Source organism: Typopeltis vanoorti, chromosome 20 (genome assembly GCF_054136105.1).
Source record: "Typopeltis vanoorti isolate ZY-2024b chromosome 20, IOZ_Tvanoo_1.0, whole genome shotgun sequence".
NCBI classification, from domain to species: domain Eukaryota; kingdom Metazoa; phylum Arthropoda; class Arachnida; order Uropygi; family Thelyphonidae; genus Typopeltis; species Typopeltis vanoorti.
The window spans coordinates 58,882,585-58,904,776 of record NC_143568.1 but is presented as its reverse complement, the minus strand read 5'-3'; the positions used below and the strand labels follow the sequence as shown (position 1 = coordinate 58,904,776).

General features: G+C 35.3%; 1 protein-coding gene across 1 annotated transcript in view; it reads left to right on the top strand.

The window, feature by feature from the left end:
• LOC150095469 (uncharacterized) overlaps nucleotides 1-22,192 on the top strand; it is a 142,556-nt gene that overhangs the window by 79,492 nt on the left and 40,872 nt on the right. Inside the window, exons 6-10 of the mRNA XM_090410684.1 lie at nucleotides 6,896-7,017; nucleotides 7,372-7,486; nucleotides 12,980-13,202; nucleotides 14,115-14,179; nucleotides 17,811-17,891. Coding sequence (XP_090266810.1) covers nucleotides 6,896-7,017; nucleotides 7,372-7,486; nucleotides 12,980-13,202; nucleotides 14,115-14,179; nucleotides 17,811-17,891 — 606 coding nt within the window. The remainder of the gene's footprint in view (nucleotides 1-6,895; nucleotides 7,018-7,371; nucleotides 7,487-12,979; nucleotides 13,203-14,114; nucleotides 14,180-17,810; nucleotides 17,892-22,192) is intronic.

Sequence of the window (22,192 nt, the reverse complement as noted above, 5' to 3'; positions counted from 1 at the left end):
CAAGTTGCAAACTCGAATGTCTTGTAATACGTCAAAGATACCATCCAGATTATTTTACGCGGATTAGAATTACTGAAAAGCTTGAAGAAGGCAGCAGAACTCATATTGCTAGAGGGTTTGAAATCTCACATAGCATTGTATCCAAGCTCTAGACAGCGTTTCAAACCAATGGAAAGTGTTCCAGAAGTTTGCTAAGAGGTTACCCTCGCTCTACCACGGAGAATGAAGGCAGATTTTCGGTTATAAAAACAAAATGTAATCGACGAACAGGTCAGGTGTGTGGATATCTCGACAATCTGTAGCATGATGTCTGAAACAAGTAGGCCTATATTCCCGAAGGCCTGTAGTCTGCGTCCTTTTATCCACAGCTCATCGTAGAGCATGTTTTCAGTGATGTGGTATCCGTAAAAATTGGTCAGGACACCAGTGGGCTAATGTACTCTTTACTTATGAGGGTCATTTTAGTCTTTCCTCCGATTCTAGACGGGCGTGAAAGTGGTCCTGCTTACCATCGCGATAATATTATTTAAAGGGATAGATACGGCGGTGCTGGGGTCATGTTGTCGGGAGGCATCATGCTTAATGAACACACAAATCTACAAGTGCTGGAAAAAGGGACTATGACTGGTGAGCGATATTGCAACGAAGTTCTTTAACGTCGTATTCAATTATTTGAATATTGCGAAGAATTCATTTTCATGGATGATAATATCGCACCACATCGTACACAGGCAGTGGAGATAATTCTGGAAACCGATGATATTAATCGAATCGGGTGGCCAGCACGCTCCCCAGATCTCTACCCCATAGAAGAGGTTTGGGGCGTAATAGGGAGATCTACTGCTGCTCGAAATTTCCATGCAGAAAACAAACAAGGTTTTATTCTTGCTCTGAAGGAGAAGTAGGCTAGTTTGCTTCAAGAACTCCTGAATTACTTGGTGCTGAGCATTGTGCGACGTTGCGATAGCTGCATCGCAGTTCTGGGTGCACATAATCCATACTGAAATGTCTCTCCGCATAATTTTATGCAAGCACTGTGCATTAATTCCTTAACTACGTCCTTAGCAAATTTGTAAATTTTGGCAAAAACTCATTGGAATTTTTTTTTGTGTACGACATTTATACATATTTGTGTAATATAATTTATTAGTATGCTGACAATAAAATTATGTCCACATTTGGCTGTAGTCATAAAAATTGTTTCATATATACAGTAGGTTAAACTCTATTTTGTCATTAGCTTTTGGACACCAGTGTACTGTGAGCATAGAATATCCGATATTAGTAACATTCCAGCATGAGGATATGCATAATTTAATTCAAAATTTCCAACATTATTTCTGAACACGATAAACATGCGTATTGCCATGTGAAGCGCAGAAATGTATGCAAATATCATTGCTGATAAAATTAAAGAGTTTGAAACAAATAAAATTGAACCCTGAACGGTGATCTCAAGAAGATAAAAAAGCCATCAAAGTATGCAATAAATACTAAAACATTGCGCAAAAGATTTCAAAGATCATACTAATGATATAAAATCTGATTGTCTGGATCCGAAGTAATGACCATAAAAAAGCGCTCAATGAAGGAGAATAGTTGAAGAGATAAAAACAATTGAATAGATAAAGCGCGAGCTCATACATACATTATATATATATTGTTAAATTGTAAGTGAAGAATTTTATAATTATTAATACTTCATTCATGATTTAACATGAATTGCATTCCCTGAGCTAAGTTTGCTCCTAAGTAAATTGTAATTTAAACACTTACTGTTATTTGTTCATTGAAATAATAATAATTGTAATTTATTTTTTTTAGTTATTTATCTTATATAAATTCAATATATTAACTTGTAAATCTATCCTAAGCGATCTCTAATATATGCATTTTATTTGTTGTTACTGAAAGTGAAAATATTTCTAAGGAACTCTGCTAATGCGATTTGATTGGCTGCTGTCAGAAAATTAAGTTATTTTGAGATAGCGCGTGCCTTAGCGTTGGGAACTGTACAACGATCACGTGGGAATTTCGTTGTAAACTGAAAGAGCGGAGAAAAACAAGTTTGGGCGGGAAAAAGAGAGAGGATTTATGAGAGAGGAAGAAAGAACGAGAAGGAAAAGGGAGAGAGTGTAGGAAGGTCGTGAGATGTGAATCTATTAAGATTAATAGATGTGAATCTATTAATCTTAATAGAGTTCTTGTTTCTTATTAAGAATAATTTTGTGAGAGAATTAAATATCTTGTTTAACTTGATTCTTGTGCTTGCCTAATTTCAGTTTAATTGCACCGCTCATTAAAATACGAATCTTGCAGTAAACCCTATGTATAAGTAAGAAAATTTCGGCCTGTAGTAAGTTCACATTGCTGTTGTGATATTTAATGATTGATTCCTTCATAATAATTGTGTGATTGCAAACATAGAGTGGTGCAGTATAATACAAATTTTGATGCTTTGTATTAAAGGCTTGGTATCTTTAACATTTATATACCCAAGGTAAAAATACTTTCTACATTTATATCTCCTCCTGAGAATTTTATTTAATGAGGTTAAAACACCTTATGGTAACTTGTTCTGGTAAAATACTTATAAGCTCTGCATTACTAAAATCTTGATATTTCTAGCCTGGCTCCCACTGATGAGACCTCAATAAAGGTCGAAACCGGGCTGGGTAGTGGCCCCTTGCCTTTAATACAAAGCATCATACATCTCCTCCAAGAGATGTGCTTTGCATTATGGGTAAATATTAAGATTAGTGATCAGAGCTTATTCTACTTTTACCATGAGTTACCTTGGTCTTGCACTACCTGCAGGGTTAGCTAGACTTGCATTACGTGCAGGCGCAAACTTGACTTGTTTGTCTGTTTGCTTACTTGGGAAATGGAGTAAAACCAGGTTTAAAATAGCTTGGTATCTTTAACATATATATATATATATATATATAATTTCCTCTTTTGCATTTATTTAATACAACAAAGTTGTCATCACAGGGTTGCTTAATTAGTTGTTTCTCCATTTACAAACTGCTCTGAAGTTTTTGGATTTCTATTCCTAATTTTCTGTATTCAAAGAATCGCGAGAGCACCTGAATTCCTAACATTGATGTCCATAATTGCATTTCTTTTTCTAATGTCAGATATAAATTTAAAAAGAAAATAATTAAAAAGTTTTTATTAGCATTTAATGATACAAAGTTAAACATTAATTTGTCAGAATAGTAAATTCTTACGTTCCTACTAACATACTGAATCTCTATTTTTTATTTTTTTTTATTTTTTAATATTGGCCCTTTCTCATTGTCGTTGTGGAACTTTCATGATGTGAAATGATGTTTTCTTTAATTTCTCTTCATCATGTCTGGTTGGGCTTAGCTTACTCGTGGACTTGTATTTATATAATTATATGAATAAGGCTTTGTTATATAATCTTTTTTGTTTTATGATGTCATTTGAGAAAAATAAACAGTTAAACTTTACCATACATTTAAAAGTAGCTTACAGTACGCCAGTCGTAATACTAATTTTTATAAACCTCTATTTTTTTTTCTACGATATAAATATAACGGTAAATAAATTGTTCAAAATGATTTATTCGTACATTTTTATTGTAAAACGATGTTCTTTAACTTTAAAAATCGTTTTAATTGTTTAATTTTCAATTAAATATGATTATTTATCTAAATAAAATCAACTCCTATCACAAGTTAGACATTAAACAGAAAAAACACGGAAACTAGGAAGTGTGTGTGTGTGTGTGTGTGTGTGTGTGTGTGTGTGTGTGTGTGTGTGTGTGTGTGTGTGTGTGTGTGTGTGTGTGTGTGTGTGTGTGTGTGTGTGTGTGTGTGTGTGTGTGTGTGTGTGTGTGATCACGATGACTGAGAATTAAATCTCTCTCTATCTGTTTTAGTATATATAACCTCCTCACTTAAGTGCTAGTCTTGTTAAATAAATGTTAATTAAGAATATGGCAGTGCTAATTAGCAAACGTTGTTCAACATATCATAGAAAATTTGCAGTCTGAGTATGTAGAAGAGGGCTTTATTCTTGAATTTTCCTGTTCATCAAAAATAAACAACCATAATGGTAGTACGCAATGGTACCCAGAAAACTCACCGAAAACAATTCATCGAATGACAATTTATCCAGCGACAAATTACCGAAAGGCAATTAATCGAAAAAAAACAATTAATTGAAATACAGTTCGTTCCTCGAAAAATCAATTAATCGAACTGCAATTAATTGAAACACAATTTATCGAAAAGCAATTCGTCAAAAACCAACAATTCAACGAAAAATCACAATTCGCCGTGAGCGGTTCATCGAAAAATTAACTATAAAACATGCGAAGTGTATTTATCAAAAAGAACTGCAGTTTTTAATAGATTAACTTGTGATGTAATTGAAGGTTAGCATGATATTCCCTTTATATATATTATGTAGACATATATGGCAATTTTGGGGGGATATTCCTTTCAGTCAATATGCGGTTTGTGTATTTTATGTGTGTTTTACACAATCTGGAAAAGATTTTGTAAAGATATCTTAATTATTATAATAATTATTATTCCCCTTCTCCTTTCTTCTCATCCGAATGATTCGTGGGGTAGCAATGCTATTTTACTAGGGAATAATTCGAGAACAAGATGGCTTCCAATTGTCTTCCTTTTCCAGAAAGTGTTTTATGTGTGTTCATAGGGACAGGTTTGCTGGATGAAACGCCGGAGTTTTCGGGAGTAAAACTGTGCATTCTCCATATGAGATCGGATAACTAACCTTCAGGTGAAGAGGACTGATAAAATTCCTCGCGTCATGTACGAGATTCGAACTCAGATTATTCTAACTAATTGGTTTTCTTTATACTAACGGAAGTCCGCGCGGTTAGCCTAGTGGCTTTGCGTTTCGCAACCATATGCCTGGGGAAGGAGTGTCCCAGGTTCGATTCCCGTCGGAGACGTGAGAAGCTGAAGGATCTTCTTCAGCCATAGCCAAGTTAGCCGGACTTGGGCGTGGACAGCATGGTTTTTCCGCCAGTTTAACGGGGGTATTTTCATCCCGCAAGCAGACAAACCGGTCCGAGAACACACACGGATTACAGTCAGGAATACTGACCCAGCTATAGGTCTGATTCGTCAGCCTATGCCGATTCCGAAGCCCGGATAAAATTTTGGGGGGGTGACTAGATGGTACCGTGAACTCCCGTAAAAAGGGGGAGCGCTGCATCATCACAGGGAATTTATTTATTTATTTATTTATTTATACTAACTAAACTACGGAGGCTCCATTATTATGATTAGTAGTAATAGTAGTATTAATGTGTGACGTCCGCACATAGAATAGTTATATGGAATGAATTTTACTCCGATTTGGTATTTGAACCTTTTACAAAAATTTGTCGAATAGTTCTAGTTTTCCGTTCAACTATATGTGGGGACTACAAATGGGTAACAAGCTGACATTTTATACTGCAATAAGTTTCTGACAGTGTAATACGCGCAGACGTCGGAATTTGTAAAATGCACAAGAATCCGGTATGATTCAGTTTTAGTTCCAACCGGATCACTTTTATTAGAAAATTTGTTAAAGAAGTTTCGACATGATATTAATAATTGCGCTCTGGCTGGATGAAATTTAATGAAATTTTATAGTTAAGATCTATATTAAAATTTGTAAGTTTTGATTTTAATCTGATCACTATTGTTTCGAAAACATTAGGCAGAACGAACTTTATTGTCAAGATATAAATCACTATCTACACAATGAAGTTGCAGGTAAGCTAATGTTCTCCAAAGCAACAAAATAATGATAACATCTCAATGATCACAACAGTTATATGGGATGAATTTTACTTCGATTTGGTATTTGAACCTTTTGTTGTTTATATGTAGGGAAGTGACGTTAGGTATTCTTACCAAACACTTGAAAACAATAGGTTATCCAAAATATTCATCTTTCGATGAATTATGAAAGAATTCATCAAAAACTTATCGGTAAATTATTTTTTCGATCAATTACATTTGAAATGAACTGTCGTTTGACAAATTGTTCATTCGATAAATTGCTTCTTAGATGAATTGTTATTCGTTAAATTGTCGTTCGATTAATTGCTATGCAGCAACCTGTCTTTCGACGAACGGCTTTCGACGAATTTTCACAGAACGTACGAAATGACCAAGAAGAACAGTGAAGTGGCAAGAAAACTTAAGGGAAAAAATATAATTTTCGAATCCGAAATTAAATATCTTCATTTTTAGTAACTAATTTAGTATTGATTACTCTGCCAGTTCCGGTTCAGCATTCAGTTCCGGTGCCGATTCAGAAAGAGTGCACACACTCTTTCTAAGATTTTTAAGAATATTTGAGTAGCAGAAGAATTCTGTTGTCTGTGTTGTAAAACACTGTAAAGCAATACAGTAGTAAATATATTAGCATATCAATATGCCATTTGCATTCTAATGCATTTCTCGCATTTCATTTTTATAAATAAAGATTTAACGTTTTTTTTTTTTTTTTGAAGTATTGTATGGTCCAATTCTAATGCTAACTAATCTGCCATTTTCTATTTTCCATTTGTTTCCATCTATTTAGCCATTTAGAAGGGATAGAAAAATTTTGTTATCCTTCAACCCATTTCTATAAATGCATTTATTACATAAGAGGTGGTACTTTAACACCCACATGAGGATTCTTGGTTCATTCGAATTCCACAGCTTTCCATCAAAATAACATGTTGTAGCACTCACAGTGTCATCTTCCTAAACAGCATGCGAGCTTCGTATTATTTCCTTGATGTCTTCTGAGAATATATTTAGGATCATTACATCCGGGATCGTCCCCACCTCGAGTACAGATTTCATTTATTGTATAAAACGGCGCATTTTTCTTTTCATTGCAGTGGAGGAGCTGACGTGTCTCGCCCAGTGGAAAGAAGGATCATCGCATTACCTGGTCGGAAAGATGCGGCCGAAAAAAAGCAACGCGATGCAGTTGGAAGATGAACATTTCTACCGATGCTTTGTGAGTATCGCAGCAGTATGCGACTAAAATATATCATTGTGTCGATGGAATATTTAAGGGAGAAAGAACGGAGAGACATCTTTTAGTGCTTGAGTGAAATCGTGATTTAAGTTTATGCACAGAATGATTTATGAAATTTCAAATAAATGCAAAACAGATTAAATGAGTTTCTATCTGTTCTGTTGCATTTATTTTACATGCAACAGATTACACTCTGATAAATCTTCTAGAAATGTTGCTTGTGAACGAATGAATTAAAAAAAGTTTAAAAAATATGAGATATTCGGAATTTTTATTGAATTATAACGTATTACTTCTACCGCTGATTAACCAATCAAATTTTTCATGTTTCAGGTATACACTCAGCAATTCGACAAAGTCACTTACCACCTTTCTGAGTCGGCTGATGCCACTTGTGATGGCCTGCAAACCACTTGGGAAGGTTCTCGCATTATGAAATTAACCAAAAGTAAGTATACAAAAGAACATTCAGGTAGATTATTATGTCTGTACACGAATGCTATCACACTATTATGTCTGTACACGAATCAGAAATAAAGGGGTAGAGTTTGTTGCGACCTCAGATTGTCGGCATCAGTGAGACCTGGCTATTAGAATCAGGAAGGAATTTGTCGGACAACTTCCTCAAACAGAAAGAACTCGAAGTCAAAGAGTGTTAGATTTGATTATAGTGTCAGAGGACGTTTCAGTTAAAGACGTAACTATTCTGCCTCCGGTTGGTGACCGTGACATGCGGTACTCACTTGGGAAATGATAATTTTATGAATGTTTCATTCAGAAAAGGTTACATGCTGAACTACAAAGCAGGAAATTATGACCAACTGAGGAGTATACTGAGTTCAGTTTAATGGGATCAGGTGCTGGATGGAAAGAATATCAACAGTGCATGGAAAGCATTTAAACAATACTTAAATGATGCGATATCAGAATGTGTTCCGAGAGTTCGAAGAATAAATAGGGTAGGAGTCAAATTGATGTGCAATCTTACTAAGCAAGAGATTCCTAAGAAACGGATGATGTGCAAGGAATATCATTTGAATAAGAATGGTGTCTGTTATGAAAATTATAAGCAGTAGACTAGAATAGTCACAACTGTTGTACGGAAAGTAAAATCTGAGTAGGAAAATATCACACAGACAACTCAAAAGATAATTGCAATGCTGAAACGAACGTTCGTATGTAAAGATAAGGATGTCATTTTGCCTCTTTACAAGGCCTTGATACGACCTTACTTGAACTATTGTGCGCGGGTCTTGTCTTCTGGTTTCTTCGTTGTGATTCTGATATATTGGGGAGAGAGAGAGAGAGAGAGAGAGAGAGAGTACAAAGGTGAGTGTTTAAAATGATTTCAGGATTGTGGAATATTGATTACGAAGACAGATTGAGAATTTGTATACTGCAGACACTAGCAAACAGGAGAAAGAGGGGTGATATCATTAAGACTTACAACCTTCTGAAAGGGTCATACAGGATTTCAGTTGATGGAATTTTTCGTAATTTATGGAGGGTGGGGAAAGGACGAGAGGGCATCCTTGGATTCTGAGAACGAAGGTCGTTTGTTCCAAGGGATGAGGGTTAGATTTTTCTCTCAGAGAGTGCGTGATTGGAATGGATTGCCATTGGATGTTTTGAGTGCAAGCAGTGTGAATGAATTCAAGAATAAGTATGATAGCTGGTGAGTGTATTATGTGGCCTCCCTCAATAAGTCTCTGATCCCTGGAGGTCTCTCTTAATAATAATAAGAAGAAGAGATGATATCGAGCTGAAAATAAAGTTTACTTCTATGTTGCTGATATCAACGATTACAACGTTTAATAATTACTGCATAATCCACAGAACAAATATCAAATACAACAGTACTTTCATTGCAGTTCTTGCAACAGAATCACATATCATTTTTAATTTTGAAATTTTGATTCCTTTTTTAAATAGAATAAGTTTGAGTATCCTCTAAAAATTTCAAGGATTACATAATATGGAATGCTACTCTAAAGATCAAACATGGAACTCTTCCAGATAAGTTCAGTCTTCGAATAAACAGAGTAATAGTCTCACATTGGGCAATGAAATTCACCTTCCACCTAAATCATTCACAAATATCCATGCCTACAGTGGCGAACCTGCAGTCTGCTGGTTGCAGAAAATGGATAAGCTAACGACTTGGCTGATCTGACTTACAGATAGAGATTGGTTGTTATTAAGTTTCAGTTTTGTCATATTCATATATACATTTTATATATATATATATATATACATATACATTAAAATGTATGCAAATGTATGCAGCATATTGAGGGAGTATACATGATGCTCGGATTAACCCCCTCAAAGTGGATACATGCCTCTATTAAGTTGGTCCAAAATATTCTGCAAGAAAACGTTTAAAGCAATTAGACCACATGTAAGTTATTCTGAGCTATATAAATGACTTTTCTGACTTGTATGTGAGATCCTCCTGATCATTTTCACTAATTTCTGTAATCCTTATATATATCAGTAAGCCGATTTGGAAATGACCCACAATATTGTATCCAGCTGTATATGCGACGACACAAAATGTATTCCCCATTAGAGTGCTTTTCCGTCTATGAAAGAAGAACAAGAAGAAGAAATAGTCGGAATTGGAAAAATGTAGAGAGAAAGGTTAGTAACAATAGGTTAAGGTGCGTTTTACAAAAATTCCTGGATATTAGGCTTAATTGCATGACATGTTATCGTGTTATGTCAGAAGACAGAAGAGTATGATTGAGTCAATTTCTGAAAACCTACAACATGAAGCTGTTTAATAATGGTCTGTAGGCCGGATTCTACAAGATCAGACCGGCTTTGCTAATGGATTCATTGCTGATGAAGATGGAGCACTTCCCTAATTTCTAGGTATGGCTGATTTACCTAAATTTGGGATACCGCTATTTTACTAAATCTTTGTCTTAAAATATAAAATAAATAACACACACGCACGCGCGTGCACACACACACACACACACACACCGTTCTAGAGGACTGATGCTATGGCTCTCCCTTTTTCCATTACGATCTGACTGTATTTACTAGTAACCTTGCAGCCCCAAGGTTTCTGTAACAAGTGCTTTTATTTTTCGATAATGTTGGTTTGAAACCAGCGAAATATGCTCAGCTTAATGAATTAAATAAATAGCGCTATTTAATCTATTCTTTTTTGTGAGTTAAAAGATGTGCGTTATCTCTGAATGCTTGTTAACATTCGTCCAAATAAACGTATGGAATGTTTATGTGGAAGAAAGAGAAAACTATGCTTACAGCTAATTCACGACTGTCTTAAGTCGCCACCTTATTTTCCGGCTGGCAACTTCAGGAGATGTTGTTGGATGCCTTACACGAGTTTCCACTTTGATGCTATTAGTAGTTTCCTTACAAAGAATACTCCTCCGGATGTTTTTGAATAGTCATCCTGTCTACACCAAAATGGAACGAGGCGTGCTGAAAAATCGCTGTCAGTAGCGTATTTCTTCGTTATTTAAGTTTCATTTAGTTAATAATTGGTAGGTATTATTCTGCCAACAGCCAGCCAGAGAAGCAAAAAAAAAAAAAAACGAATTACGAAAAAAACACATCCACACTTTAGGAAAATAATGCGCACTGTGTATTTGTATTCCTATGAGCTACATTTTCAGATAGATTCAATTACTTTGTGAAAATGAATAGTTAATTTTCTCGCTATATTCTAGTTCTGAAATATATCGAAGTTATACAAAGGTAATTTACAAAGATATTTTTAAAGCTTTGGTCATCTGGTTTTCAAAAAGATGCAGATGTGTTGGAAAAGGTCCAGAGACGATTGACTAAGGTGGTTTATGGTCTTTGGAGTATTTGGTATGAAGACAGATTGAGAGAATGGAATATGAAGAAATTGGTGGATAGAAGGAGGAGAGTGAATGTGATCGACACATGTTAATAGGTTATTACCTGATTAATGTCAGGAAGGTTTGGCATAGAATGGGTGAAGATAGTGAGAGAACAAGAAGTCATCCCTGGAAGCTGTATAAGGAGAGTGTAAGAAAGGGGGTCAGGAGCAGTTTTGGTTTTGCATGGAGAGTGGTGAGTGATTGGAATGCATGCCCGAGAGTGCGGTGAGCGCGGAGACAGTGAACATATTCAAGGCGCGGTATGATGAACTGTGTGTATAATAATGGGACCTCCCGCGATGAGCCTTTTGACTCCATGGAGGTTTTAATAATAAGAAGAAGAATAACAATAATAACACATTACAGAGAGGTCTTTATTTATACTGAATTGGATTCGAATAATATTTTAAATCAAACTGTGCATCCAACTGACGTCATGTGATCATTTGAGTTTAAAGATCTGAAATTAAACGATAAAAAAAAAATTGGTTATCTATCTAGTGCATGGTTTATGACTTAGTGAAGACGGATATATTAAACGCATAAGAAATACAAAGAAATACAACATTAGAATATAAAACATGGGTGTGAAAGGAAAGTAACTGAATGAGATACTTCAGTGTTAATGGAAAATTAAAGTGATAATGCTCTCATGGTCTCTGACCTGAGTGAAAAAAATGTTTCATTCTAGTAAAAATATTTTTTAAATGTATTATTCATTATGGTTTTATTATCAGAAGATAAAGTAGGTATCAGTGATTGTAGCATGGTGAGGCTGTATCCTGGATCGTGGGAGAGTACTCCACAAATGTTCTGAAACTATTCCACTATTAACCTATCGTAGTGAAAAACATAAATATCGCTGTCTACATATCCGACTAATTCCTTCCAAGCTGAAATGTCCTTATATAAGGATTCTCCGTCCCAACAGGATCCGAACCACTCCAAGATTTTTCTAACTAAAGGATGAATCTCACCTTATCATTAGCGCATTCCACTGACTGCATATCAGAGGCTTAGTAACGCTCCTTTATGCAACTTAGAGAAACATAGTATCAACTTAAAAATCAATGTTGGAACTTCGATCATGAAATTGTTTTACGCGTATGCGAAACGTGTTAACACAAAAACAAGCTAAGATATTCTACGTCAGAACACTAATAACAAGTTAATCTCCTCCTGGACGCTGATTGCACGACACGTCGCTCTCTTACAGTTTTATAGCCGAAATTGGCTGCTCTGGCCCTTGGTTCCTCAGTGGAACCAAGGGCCAGAGCAGCCAATCTCAAGGAAGCACTAACGCAAGAGAGCGATGTATCTTTAAAACAAACTACGTTCATATGTTTAAAACAAACTATGTGCATAAACTCAAGTGATATGCGTAGATTTAGAATCTATGCAGGTAAATGCTACAAGGGGGGGGGCTAAAATGTTGTGTTAATCACCATGAAGTAATTGAGGTAGAACCATGTAACTTACACATTATTCTACATATTCCCCAGGAAATGCTGTAAACTTGTTACAATGCTGTTGCATCAATTGCAATCCTCTGAGGGAAAAAAGTATTTCCCTTGTTGCACAAAGCACTAATTTTCTTCTATGTGTTTATCAGAAATATTTAGCCTTCCTAGTAATTAAACACAGGATTCAGTTTTTTTAAGCTGTAAAGAGTTGAAGAGAAAAAAAAGCAGTCCTATGCTAAATATGACAAAATTTTTATCTACAAGAATATGAATGTGTAGAAAGAAGAAAAACAACTCATACTGGGATTGGCTGAGATATTTCGTTTGCTAAATCTACTTAAACTATATACTGCAGATATCGAAACTTGCTGCTCTTAATTATTCTTTTACCAGAAACAATGCTTTTTGTATATTTTTGCCTTGCTTCTAACGTAAGACAAATTTCACCTCCCCTGTATCAATTTCTAATTCTTACAACACTGTAATCTTCATGTTATAGTACGTGATGCCTTTTATGCATTAATAAATATTAATATCAATAACTGGAATTGATTGTCTATTCTTAAAAAATTTCATCCCTCTGTTTTAACATAGGTAAACAACCGAGTGTGGGTTGCCAATTTCCCTCTTGGGTGTCGGGACCACATCGATGGCACACGCTAGATGGGAAGACATCCTACTTCTTCGGCCCTATAAATACCACTTTCCATATCGTCCACTCTCATCCTGGCCTTCCCGATACCAAAGTTTCCTGTATAGAAGAGGTTACGTCATATGCCAATCAAACGACATTTGTTGTACACAGCATGCAGGGATGGTACGTGGCAGCTTTAAAAAATAAATAAAAGGTCATTTTAATGTCAGTTTTAATTTTAATATCAACATTATGTAAAGTTTAATTTGAATTTTAATACTGTGTTACTTTAATAAAATAAAAAATAATTCCTGTAATTAATTCCCTAAAAGCAGTAAGTAGTACTCATAACTCTGGCTTTTAATCCTATTATGAAACCTCTAGCGTCATCACCGCAGTTGAGATGCATTTCTGCAGCATGCTAGCTGATGCTTCTAATTCTGTCATTTATTTTTATGTACTTACATGCTTCAAAGGTCAACTTTCTAATATCAGCTGAAAAATGGCTTAAGCAAAAAATTCTCTTAATCGGTGACTAAAGCGGAACGTTTTTTTCTGCGGATCTAGCTTCATGAAACCTACCACAAGGCTACGCAAGCAAATTGAATTTTTTTAAATTAATATAAACTTAATTTTTACTTTAAATGTAATCGCATTTTAATATCAAACTGACATATTCAATAGCAATATTTCAATTATGATAATATATTCTCCATTGAATTTAAAGCAAAAGAAAGCAATTCTTTATCTAATTGAACATAAATCAACTTAATTTACACTCGTTCATCACTATTACATTAAATGCTTAAAATGAATTTTCAGCTGTAAATTTGAACGTACTTTATCTGAAACGTTATCTAATTTCATAATCGTATTTAAATGTGTCTGGTGCCCACTAGTGTATGAATTGTAACACATTTGCCGTAATTGAATGTTTTTCATTTTAGTGAGTATGTCATTTGCATCGTATTATTGTCTCCTGTTCATAATTTATGTGTCAACTAGGCGGCAGTGAAATTTAAGCTACAATTAACTGATTATCTCATTTCTACAATTTCACATAATTCATTCTCGCATAACGAATTTTTCTTACAGTTCAAGTGGGTTCGTGTGTCTGACGTTTGTACGGAGAGACCGACACATTGTGGAGATCCAAACGGGTGAGTGCATTTTGCAATATTTTGTTAATGCAACAACGCAGTGCAAAAGATCCTCGAGCAGAACTGCTAGATGTGATTATAAGATGCAGAAAAGAATTCCTATTTCTAGATAATTTCCATCTGATGTCTCTGAGTAAATAATTTCAAGAGAGTACTGATGCTCTTTCTGAGTTTGTAACTATGGCAACCAGTTGTCAAATATCAGTCGATCTCATTGTTTTTTTCATTTTGTAACTATGGCAACCCATTGCCAAATATCTGTTGATCTCGTTGGTTTTCCCTTTGTTTAGCATACAGAGGAAAAACTAATAAAATCGGGCATTATAAAAGAAGATTACCTCATCTCTACGGAAACAAAAGATTTCGAATTTAATCAAATGCTTATTCAATGAAGCAATAAAAATATAAAATATGCAATAGGTGGATAAGTCGCTTCAAACAACTTTGGTTCACCTTTTCAGAAGCTACGTTAGTCGATGAAGAACTTATCATAAAAGAACCATCAAATTTTATGATAAAATTAAGCCTAGAAAGTTAGATTTCAGTTCAGGTTTCAAAGAAAAATTGTAAATGGCTTCATAAAACTTTGTGTAATTTTGGAGATGCATTTCGAGCGATTAAATTAAAAACTGGAAAGGAGTATATTCAATATCTAGATTGAGGTATCGGTTAGAATACTGATATAATAATTCGCTTGACTGGTATGAAATTTTTATAGCATTTGCTCTAAAAATGAATAACGAGCGTATTAAAACACTATCCTTTTAAGTTGCATCGTCATATTAGGATAATCAAGAGCGTTCAATGTACTTATTCTAAAACACATTGCTCTATAAATAAATTCTGGATAATTACATTAAATATTTATCGATTACTTGTAGAATTTGTACTCTTTTTTATATATTTTTGCACACTGTCGAATCATGAAATTAGCTAGCCGAAAATGAAGTAATATTTTTATTCTCCAAATTTAATTATATAAATGACAAGAATAATATATATTGATCTAAGAAAAAAATTAAGTTATATTCTGAGGTGCAATTCCATGTCTATAAAACTTTAAAGTTCAAACAAGTGCATAAATAGTAAATAGAAGCTAAAATTTTCTTAATATTTCCTTTACTGCTCTTCTACTCTTATAAACTAATAACTAAAACCTAACACACCTAATATTGCCATGTTATAATGGAAGAAATCTTGAATCAAAATGAAATTTAGAACCTTACTGTGCTGAAATAAGTATTAAACAATCTCTGTTTTAGAATAACGCATACTAATATGCAATGTTAACAATCTTTCCAGTGGAAAGATTGTTAACACCTACGATATGCAGATGACACCGTGCTAATTACAGATAACATTATGGATCTCCAAAAACTCGTTGACAGAGTATACATAGAAAGCCAAAGAATGGGAATAAATATAAACATCAACAAAACAAAATACATGGTCATCAGCAAACATCCAACCTCATCAATAAAACTGACAATCAATGTAAAAAATGTCGATCAAGTGTCAAGATATAAATATCTTGGTTGCTGGCTTAATGAAAGGTGGGATCCTGAAATAGATATAAAGACAAGGATTCATATTGCACGGCAGTCCTTCATGAAAATCAGAACATTATTCTGCAATAAAAACCTGAACATGGAAGTCAGATGCTGAATGCTGAAATGCGACGTGTAGTCTATTCTGCTCTATGGAGTTGAAACATGAGCATTGAAGGCAACAACCATCAAGAAAATTGAAGCCTTTGAGGTGTGGCTATACAGAAGAATGCTAAAGATATCATGGACAAAAAAAATTACCAATGAAGATGTCTTAAAATCCATTGGCAAAGCTAAAGATCTTGTACAAATAATCAAGAAACGAAAAACATCATATCTTGGGCGCATCATGAGAAATAGCAAATACCAACTTCTACAAACTATTTTGATAGGAAGAATTGATGGCAAAGGAACTAGAGGAAGAAAACGAATATCATGGTTTGACAACACCGTTGAGAGGAAAGAGCAGCGCACAACTGCTCCGATTGGCGCAGGAGCGCGGTTTGTTCGCCAAGATGGTCGCTGACCTTCGATAGAAGATAGCACCATAAGAAGAGGAAAAATATGCAATGAAACTCCCCTCTTCACACACGTGTGCTATACTGCCTATACTGTTACCTAAGACTACCAGATATACTCTTTAAATTGGCAAATACACCACGAGTGCATGGAAAATATCATAGGTTGCATTTCATCGGCCTATCATTTTATGAAATTAGTAAATTACTTCATCACCCAAAATCAACTGTATTCAACATCCTCAGATGACGGAAATGTGGGGTTACCAATTAGGCAAGAAAATACGAAGGAAGCCCAGGACGCTAACAGATTAAAGAGTGCGCTGAAGGTTGGTATGCATAAATTCGGTAGTCCGATGTGGAAATGATTATTCCGGAGCTCAGTGATTCTGCAGAGATTCGATTCTTGCAGTCTTTGTGTTTACGGAAGGGTAGCTGCTCGTAAGGCACACATCAATTCGATACCAGGAAATCAAACTAAATTGATACAACGAGCATCATAAACGTCCGTAGAGCATTTGAAGTCAGTGACATAAAGCACTAATCACTCTATATCTTTTTGCGATTAGATGGGCCAGTTTGGGTGGGCAGATGCCCCAGGGAAAATTTTATATTCATCTGCATCACATTACCCCAACTGTGAAGATTGGTAGCGGAGGCATAATGGACTGGGACTGATGTTGCTGGAATGGCCTGAGATCTAACTGTAGTGCCCGGAAGGATAAACGCCGATCCTAACGCTTCTGGATAATGCAATAGTTTCCACTCTCTGGCAGTTGAACAGAATGCTCCTTTCATTACCTCAATGCGCCACGTCATACTACAGGTTCCATTAATATGTAGTTTAGGAAAAATATGCCTGGAATTGAAAGGATTCCTAACTTGGTCTAGCATGATAAATTTCGAACGAAGTGAAATGTTGAGTGAAGGTCACATGACTGCGTCCGTCATGAATATTATATGGCCTGTGATCCTGGTATTGTTGATGAAGTGAGAATGGTGCACAATATCCGAATCATATTATTGTAAATTGGCGAAAGGTATTGAAGAAGGATGTAAAGTGTCATCAGGTCAAAGAAAGCTAACGTGCCACAGAGGCATGTGAAATCTAGATTTCTCTGAAAATATGTCTACCGAATATTTATTCTAACACAGAGCACATTCCGTGTATGTGTGTACTCACCCTCAATTCAAATGTAACAACAATAATCTATGAAACACACACACAAATACGAGGGGGGGGGGTCTCGATAGTTAAACATCCAGAAAAAATGATGTTAAAGCAACTGATATAACCACAAGAAAGAACATGCTAGTAGCAGAGTTATGAAGATATGTTCATATATTCTTAAATCCACGTCTGTTCTTTCTTGTGGTTATATTAGTTGCATTAATATCATTTTGTGTGTGTGTGTGTGTGTGTGTGTGTGTGTGTGTGTGTGTGTGTGTGTGTGTGTGTGTGTGTGTGTGTGTGTGTGTGCGCGCGCGCGCGCGCGCGTGCGCGTGTGCGTGCGTGCGTGCGTACATACAAATATATTTCTCTAAATTTCTCTTGTTCCGTTATAGGAAATTTTGTCAGGAAACTTCAAGAAGCCTGTCACACTCCAAACTATGACGAACATTCACTGGATTTTGTAACCCTAGTAGGTAAGTAGAAGAAATAAATCTAAACTAACCTTTTACGTAAAATGCATAACTTTGACACTATTAAAGTGAGATATATATGGATAATTTAAAAAAATGTTCTGATATTTAGAATGTGAATACCTCCATGGCGTCCAAGGGCTCATCGTAGGACAGCCCTGTATATCAAATAAACCCACTCCGTCAATCTATAATTTGCATATTACATAACTCATCATCTATGCTACACATCTACCTAACATTAATAGCATATTTGTCTGTTAATTGTGTGTGTTACTCTCGCTGTATGGAGAATGGAATACGGGTCGTTTTTAATATAAAGTGCCTGAGTTCATTGCAACGTATGCTTTAGAATTATATATCAGATGCAGAATAGTCCACGTAGTTATATATTATATACTCGTATACTGCTTCAGGGTTTGATTATACAAAGTCATAAATTGACTTCATAAAGATAGGTTCTATATTAATATAACATGCAATGGAAGAATAAAAAAGAAATTACCGGTTGTAAGATGGCACTGTAACTGATTTGACAATATTGTAGACAACTTGAAATAATATTTTATCCCTTCCTTCCTCAGAATTTAGGGTTCCGAACAGAACAAAAGAAGAAAAGGTATAAGATATTTCATCAAAAAAAAATGCTCGCACAAAATTAAATTAAGCATTTTTCGTTATCTCTTGGAGCATTTGCAAAATTAATGTTAAACCTGAAACAATAATGAAGCAGGATAACATGACAATGATAATTAACTGAATAGTTTTTATATTGTTATAATTCCGCTAATTTTGGCAATAAAATAACAATTTGGTATGCATCAAAAGAAAGAATAAGTAATCTAATTAAATATAATCTATAAAAATTCCTCATATGTCAAATTTCGTGCGTAATTAACAAAACACGTGCACCTGAATTCTGTTGCACGCTGTAATTCACTCGCCATTTACAGATTGGCTTGTATCGTTATTTCCAACAACAACAAGCAATGAAGAAAAAAATCCAATCATTCTCAGATGCAATTAGTTTGAAGTTTCTTACAGGAAACAAGTTACCTCCACCCCCACCGTTTTATTTTTCTTCAAAAATAGCCATTTACTTTCTCATCAAACACACACCATAACAAATAAATTTCCCGTCTAATTCACCTGTCGTGTTTTTTTTTTTTTTTTGGTATTCTTTCTTATTTTGAATCTAATAGAGTACACTACCTCAGGGTACTCCTTTGGAAACTCTTACTAAGTAAACTCCAATTTAGAAGTCAATTTTCTCTTCAAGTAAGAAGACACGCCATCTGCAGAGCAAGCATCATTTTCCCCTAAACGAACATCTTTTGTTCTCTAAAATGCTAATTTCCTCTTCAGAGAGGATTAGAACAGCTTCACATTTAAATACTTAAGTTTTACACAGTTAACGGTGGCAAAAATTTAGAGTTTTATTTTACAACCACCCTAATAGTGCAGCTAATTTTATGGTCCTTTTTAAACAACGAAAACAGATTAATTTTTATCGTCATATGGAATACCGTTTAGCTTTAAATCAAGGAAGAGCTGGATCGGAAAGACGTAAATGCGGAGAAAGTTTCGGTGATGAATAATGTATTATAAACATAAACAATTCTATAGCTAAAATAATTGCTATCTTTTAGCAGGTATTGTCTCAAAATAAAGAAACAGAAATCAAAACGCAACTCGAATCTCCGATATTACTCAGAATAATGTTCCGTTCACAAACTTAGTTAAAACAGTGATGACATTTTGAGGACCATGAAGTTCCTGAGTGAAGCTTTTAGGCAATAATGGAAGGATTAAAACAGAAATTCTTAGGACTCGAGCGTAATTCTAATCTCAACACAACTGAAAAGGCGTTGCAAAAGTAAACAACATCAGCAATATTGTAACAGGTACATACACTGTGCGGAAATACTTGTTGAAAAATCTCTATATTTCAGAGAGGTCTAAAGTGCACAAGGTTGATTATGTGAACCCTTTACTTTAGTCCTAATAGCACATTTCACCGTTCTCGATATACTCTTTGCCAATTCACGATAATATGATTTATGAAGATTTGCCCATTCAGTTTTCAAGCTGACCTCTAGTCCATGTGCTGTTGTGCACTCAGTGACCTAGCCCCATTCAAACTCTACCTAATCGAAAAACATCCTTGGAATAAATCAGAACGCCAGGAGCTTCCAGATCACTTGATTGGAAAGGCTTGAAGAATGAATGAACAAAAAAACTCCTCAATCATATTATCACGAACTGGTAAATAGTAAAAACTGCTAAAAGTGTTATGAAGGAGGTCCACACGATATTGAAACTTGTGTAATTTATGTTTTTCGTGCTGGAAGAACGTCTCATTAACACCAGCGATTTGTCATATTCGTAATTTTGAAAGAGACACGAATCTGTTTGGTTAAACTGCCACAATATAGAATGAATGACATATCCAGACGATTGGTTATTCATTAGTATTTCATCCTTCCAAGTACTACAATCACAGCTCCTATCTAATAGCAGGAGAAAGATTATTCATTCTCTCCCTCTCTCTCTCTCTCTCTCTCTCTCTCTCTCTCTCTCTCTCTCTCTCTCTCTCTCTCTCTCTCTCTCTCTCTCTCTCTCCACCAAATTTCACAGCTGGAATGATGAACTCGACATAAGGTATCATTAACACTCACGTTTTTATGAAATGTATCTAGTTATCCTAATGAATAACATGCCCACTCTTCAACCAACAGGCTGTAGGTTCGAATCCCACAGTGGGCATGGGTGGGTGGTGGTAAAAGCCTGCTCTTGAGGAGCTTGTATTAGCTCCTTGAGTTTATAAAGCTTGTAATTTTTTTTTATAAAAAGTGGACTATATTAATTCTTTCCTGCACAGTACTTTTAACCCTCCGAAGAACAGCGAGAATATTCTTCACACGGTTTCGTCTGCATTATCGATTAGTTTATTCATGCTCACGAGACTGAGGAGCGCTTGGCGTAGATTGTTACCATTAGTTTGTTACCTGAATTCCTGAAGATTCTTTGAAGTGCTTGTTGGTGTTTTCATATCGGACTCCATTTAAGTACAACCCTTTCCATCCAGCACCCTTTTGTTCCTTGGTTTTAGTTTTCTGGCGTCTTCCTGGAGGGACATGCAATTGCAGTACACAGATGTGCACTGCAATTGCATGTCTCTCCATAGCACAGTTGAAAGGATGACTCAAGAGATTGGGTTCGATTCTCGTCGCTGAAATGAGGAATAATTTTATGAAATACATTAGTGTTTTCTCTTGAAGGTCTGTGAACTGGACTCATACAGAATAGTGTTGCCCCGGGAGTTTTCATCCCGCAAACAAGAAAAATACGTCTGAATGGTTTGGTTTTGTTAAAATACGGTCGAAGAAACTACGACGCCGGTATATTATTCAAATTTTATTTTATAAATTCAGAATTCTCGATATATATATATATATATATATATATATATATATATCGAGAATTCTATTGAAAACAGCTGAGTGTAGAATGACTTGATTGCAGGGAACTGGTCATATAATTTAAGAGATCTGAGGAGCCTCCGTACCTCAATCGGTATAGACGAAGTCCTTTGGTCGGAAAGACCTGGGTTTGATTCCCGTCCATGATGTGAGGAACATTTATTTGGTCTCTTTTGACGAAAGGTCAGTTAGCCGGTCTCATACGGGGATATAGGGGATTTTTTTCACCCGGCGACTCGGATTTTTTATTCCCTCTTGAACTTTTGAACACACGCATCTACAGATACAGGACACTCCGGGAGGCATAGGGTTAACCACCTTACCCTCGAAGCGGTGGCGGTTTCAAATCATAACAGACCATGCCTAATAGGAATGTAACGGGCTACTAGGCCTAACATATGTGAAAGGAGAAGGAAGACGGGATCTGAGATATAATTCTAATGAGGATGCTTAAGGGAGGGCATAGGTTTGGAGAGGTTCCATGAAAATTCATCGATAAACAGTTAATCAAAAGAAAATTCGTCGAAAATGGAATTCATCGAAAAAACAATTCAAGAAAATTTTAACTAAAATTTCATTAAATTGATCCAGCCAATGCGGAATTGTTAATATAATTTTGAAAATTTTCTCGAAAATGTTATGATAAAAGTGATCCATTTAGAACAAAACTGAACCGTACAGACAGCTTCTTGCTGTCTGCACGGTTCAGTTTTTGTAAAAAAATTAGGAGAAGCTGTCGGTACCTTTTGTACAGACAACTTCTACTAATTCCGCTAAATCAGAGAGTTATTGTAATACATAATTTGGACACGTTATTTCTTT